General features: G+C 39.0%; 1 protein-coding gene across 2 annotated transcripts in view; it reads left to right on the top strand.

Annotated features, from left to right (window-relative positions):
• Nucleotides 1-766: 766 nt before the first annotated feature.
• Nucleotides 767-5,000, top strand: part of LOC138045329 (partitioning defective 3 homolog) — a 29,869-nt gene continuing 25,635 nt past the window's right edge. The window contains exons 1-2 of one of the 2 annotated variants that reach the window (XM_068891806.1): nt 767-1,093; nt 1,222-1,294. In XM_068891806.1, coding sequence (XP_068747907.1) covers nt 1,244-1,294 — 51 coding nt within the window. In that variant the 5' untranslated portion in view covers nt 767-1,093; nt 1,222-1,243. The remainder of the gene's footprint in view (nt 1,094-1,221; nt 1,295-5,000) is intronic. The other variant, XM_068891798.1, reaches the window with a different exon arrangement.

Genomic DNA, 5,000 nt, shown 5'->3' with positions numbered 1-5,000 from the left:
AGTTAAAATCAACTTTTCTGTTTTTCACACAGTCCAGGCACCGTTTCTTCTTACCCACCACAAAACATTCATTTTTTAGCACACTTAAACCGTCTATCAGCAAACAGCGGCATAAACTGATTAAACACAACATATTTTTATTCCAAGTTAAACTATCTAGGTCAAAAGACGCTCACAATAACAATGACTGGTTTATAATGTCCGATCCCAACTTTTAATTTGTGGTCGCAACACAAGGGCACGTGTTTCAGTTTCGAAGGAGGCTTCGTTACTACTATTCATGACGGGCGACCAACCTACGGCGTTATAGTGATTTTGTTGAGTCCATATACCGTAATTCTTCATGGTGCTTAGTCATGACTATAATAATAAATAGCAGGAAATTTTTACCATTACCTCCCCCCCCTCGACAAAATAAAATCTATGATAAACCGCGCGCAAAGGAACGGGCAGTCACTCGCCCCATCTTGTCCTCGTAGAAGTGGGGAAGGGGTCGTCTTTCTCTTTAATTTGAAATGTTCAAGATTAAAGCATCAATAAATGAAGCCACGACAGCTTTTTTCTTATCACTAAGACTCTTTCAAGGTCATCTTTAAGAAATCTTTTCCCAGATACACAAGCTATTTTTCCAGCTTTTTCGGTGCATGCCGATGGCTGTAATCACTTACCTTTTTACCAAGTATTCCATGCATTTAAAATATAGATGTCAATATATAAAAGTATCGGAGAGGTTACAATACTTGCTGTAAAAAGAAAGGCACTTGAGTCTGTTTCATCTGCAGACATTTAACGGTGGAATTTATTGCAAAGAAACGGTCGAGATCGCGCGGCCAGGGCGGAAAAACTGTTAATATTTGCAAGTTGAACTTCTGTCAGACGAAAAGCGATATGTCGAGGCCTTTCACATTCCTTTGCCTATTAATTTCATACGGTCACGACAAGTGTCTATTGTTTTGAGGAGAGTTGCGCATCGACCGTGAAAATGGCTTTCGAAAGTTACGGGAGAATAAGGACGATTGCTGCAAAGTTTGAAGCACGCTTGAAGCCCGAGAAAAGACTACGTCAAATAAGCGAACAGATGTCAGGAACAGAGGTATGTGTTATCGCCATCTGACCATCAATTGCCAATAATTATTTTCATGAATTGCTTTATTCACGCCAATATAATGTGATAAAGCTATCATCGCTTGAAATAACTCAATGTTTTCCTTTGGGCCTTAGGAATAGTCACTGAATTAAAGATATGGAAAGCTCTACTAATTCAATTAAAAGTATGATTGAAAACGAGAAAAAGGTACGAGGAATTCAATAGATGCGCATAGAGACTTGTGGTTTGGGCCCGTGTTCGAACAAATGTTTTCATTTCCGCCAATGCTCACGAAGAAGGATTTCAAATTAGTGTCGGCTTGAATATTACAGTTAAGTGACTTCAAACACAAATCCTCCTTTTGTATATTTCGTTTTCAGACTTCTATCATTTTCGAACACAAAAAGTTATTTCCGCCATACTTAATATTCAACTGCATTGCAAAAACGCCATTCGGAAGAAGACATTTTATTCAAGTAACGTAAGCCGGTTATGGGAATTTAAGCTCAATTTTTAGAGCGGTAGGCATGATGGTTAATATATTAATTGTAATACGAGATTCTGTTTTTTTTTTTTTTTCTTTATTCAATAACCTTCATTTGGCATGGACTTTTGACTTCGTAAAAGAAAACTCTATACGTCACTAAAGAGACGAGAACCCAGGGCACTTCAGTCTCAGAAAGGAAGAGAGTTTTTCCTCACCTTTGGGAGCCTGGTCCCAGGCTAGCAGGGAACTTATGGAAAACGTTGACGGTCTACGGAAACAACAGCACCGCAAAACGATAACATGGGCTTAAAAGAGAGAAAAATTGTTGTGAAACGGCATGGTTAATATATTGAGATGATTATGTAACTGGTTGTTTCAGCCCTAACTATGCACAAACCACATCCTTTTTCTAAAAAACAGGCGCAAAAAAAGTTTCGATTATTTTATTCAAAACTCAGTCGTCAACTGAGGATATGGTTACGGTCAAGTTGACAAGAAGCGCGATGCCACTGTTCTCACTTTTGTAATTTCCAGAAACTCATAACCGGTCCATCTATATACACCTTATTCCAAAATACGGTCATTTTAGTATTCTTTTGTTTCCGTGCAAATTGGCCCTTTTGGCCTCGTTTAAGGTTAAATATTCTTTTGAATTTTACGTTTGAATGCGAGGTCATAAGGGCCAATTTGCATGGAAACAAAAGAATACTAAAATGGCGGCCATTTTGGAAAATTAGGTGTATGAACAAGAGCAATTTTCAATCGAGTGTCGTAAAACCAAAACCAAAGTAATTACTTCGGCCAATCAAAGAGGACGGAGACAATCCAGTAAACTAATCAAAACTCGAAGTAATTACACGTTGCCAACATAAAGCTCGGGAAAATGTGCACGCGCGAGCCACGATTGGTTTTGGTTTCATTTCTGGGGCCGATTGTTCGAAGCCTGGTTAGTGCTAACCGTTGGTTAAGAAGTATCAAAACCTATAGGTTTCCGTGGTATTTAACGCTGGTTAGCGCTAATCATGCTTCGAGCAATCCGGGCCTGATTGGTTGAAAAAGTGGCGCGAGAACTTTGAACCGATCACCGTAGTGAAGTAATCATAAACCAAGCAATTCACTGATTACTTTGGACACTCAATTGAAAACCACTCTATGTACTCAAAGGCAAATGCCCAAACTGAGTTAAGTTTCTCGGTACTGCTCCAGTGAGAGGATGAGTCACGTAACCAAGGCACATTAATTGCGAAATACTTACAATATCCTAAGATAACTTTTCGCTGTGGCTTACTACAGTTGTCCGAAGAAAAAGATCAAGATTTTGAAATCTCTGAAATCAAAGCAACAGGATGTCTCTTCTGAAGTGTTAGCAACATGTAATTTTACCTAACAAATAAATGCAAATCAGGGGGAAATGTTAAATATAGTGACCGAGCTCCTGGAGGGGGACTGGAAACTAGACATTTCAAAGGCCTTTCTTCCAAAAAACTAGGATTTCCTTAGCGAGAAAATTAAAAATAATCGTGTATAGAAATAAGTAGTTTAATAATATACATGAAAAAATTAACAACAATAATAAAAGCAAGGTGACACACGCCAACACAGTGTGGCCAACCCATCACGCTCGCTTTCACCCGGTCAATTAGCAGGCATGGTCAGCTGTTTCGGCCTTTTGAGCCTTATCAGCATGGTGTAGCTAACTTACCAGGCGAGTGTGTTCGCTTCACATGCCATACATGTGGTAAGCTGGGTTGGGAACAGCAAAACTGTTCTCCGACGGCAAGCGTGTGGCGCCATGCTGATGACAACCTTTTACTGTTGTTATGAAAAAAAATACTCGATTCTGATTGGCTGAGAGAAGTGGATTTCAAGTATAACGCAGTGCAAAAAGTGTAATACCAGTACAAATTGCACATCGAAATTGTGGATTATGATTGGCTAATAAACAATTGGGTTCGGTCAGAACCAATCAAATCTTTTGTTTTCAGATAAAGCGCGCGCCCTGATTGCGTGATACGCGTGAGTATATTTATATATATTATTAATAAGTGAAGTTGAGGTTTTAAACCTTTGCAAAAACCGTGGACAATTAGTCTTGCAAATGGTTGGATCAGAGAAGATCAGTCAAGCAATCACATGATTTTTCTCGTGCAATTTGGAATAAATAAGCCCTTGTAAATTTTTCAAAGACTACAAATTACTACGGGCTCGTGTAATTTTGGTCGTCTTTGAAAAAATTGTTCGTGCTTATTTATTCCAAATTGCACGAGAAATCATGTGATTATCTATTCAAATCTGTCAGACAGGTTTTTTCGCAAATGGCAAAAACGTCGATTTTCGTCTATTTTGATAATAAATGAAAAACTGTCTGATAAATCTTTTAAAAAAATTTTGACTGTTTCATCTTCATATTGTTTATTAATTCCCAAAATTTTAACGCTGATCGTACGGCTAGTTTTTTGAAAAAAAAGCCTTGAAATGTCCAGTCCCCCCTCCAGGAGTTCGGTCACTATATTTACTTCTCTTCTGTGGTTCAAACACTTGCGACATCAGTACCTCCTGCCAATTTTCATTTTAGTGATTATCTCTCCGGCAATAATTCAGCTACTTCATCCTTCTTCGAGCCAACCACTTCCATGAAACTCGAAACTGAAATTTTGCTTCTCCCTTCTAATAAATCACATGGCTTATATTCCTGTCCTGTTCGCGTATTGAAATCTTCCATTAGTTATACTCTCTTTACCACTGGCACAAATAATGAATACTTTTGTGACAACTAGCCCGCGTAGCCGGGCATAAAACTCGAAACGTAGGTCAAAAACCGGTGGTTTAGTCTGTCTGCGACTCAGTCTAGTCACAACAGGACAATATCCATCGCAATTAAGCAAAAGTCATTCCTATTTACAACTGACGGCGGCGATAAAACGGACCCTGGTAACTACCGCCCCATTTCTCTTCTTTCACTTTTCAATCGACTCTTTGAGAAAGTTATGCATTATAATAGATTAAAATCTTATGCTGAATCAAATGGACTTCGGTACAATGGCCAGTATGGTTTTCGTGAGAATACAGCTTGTCAACTCAGCATGCAATAGGCCATATTCGTATTCTCAGTATTGGACTGGAACTAGCTTACAATGGAGGCTAATGCGGCGGAATCTTTTCAAATGCAAATACTTTTTAATATATTCCCAGCATTAGCCTCCATTGCAAGCTACAATCCTGGCCAAAAAGTTACGGGACAGAACACAAAATTGCTCAGGCACTGTACATTTTTATTTTACACATCTATAAGCAGTCGCCATAACCTTATTCAAGCTCTCATCCTCATTTTCAGAAACTCCCCCTCCCCCTCGCAATGTTGATAGTTGCTGAGATCCTTCGGACTGTACATAAACACGGCAGCGTAACAACATTGCGACGGGAGGG

The sequence above is a fragment of the Montipora capricornis genome, chromosome 1, assembly GCF_036669925.1.
Source record: "Montipora capricornis isolate CH-2021 chromosome 1, ASM3666992v2, whole genome shotgun sequence".
Lineage (NCBI taxonomy): Eukaryota > Metazoa > Cnidaria > Anthozoa > Scleractinia > Acroporidae > Montipora > Montipora capricornis.
Note: the sequence above shows the minus strand (reverse complement) of the source record. Positions and strands in the feature narration are given on the sequence as shown.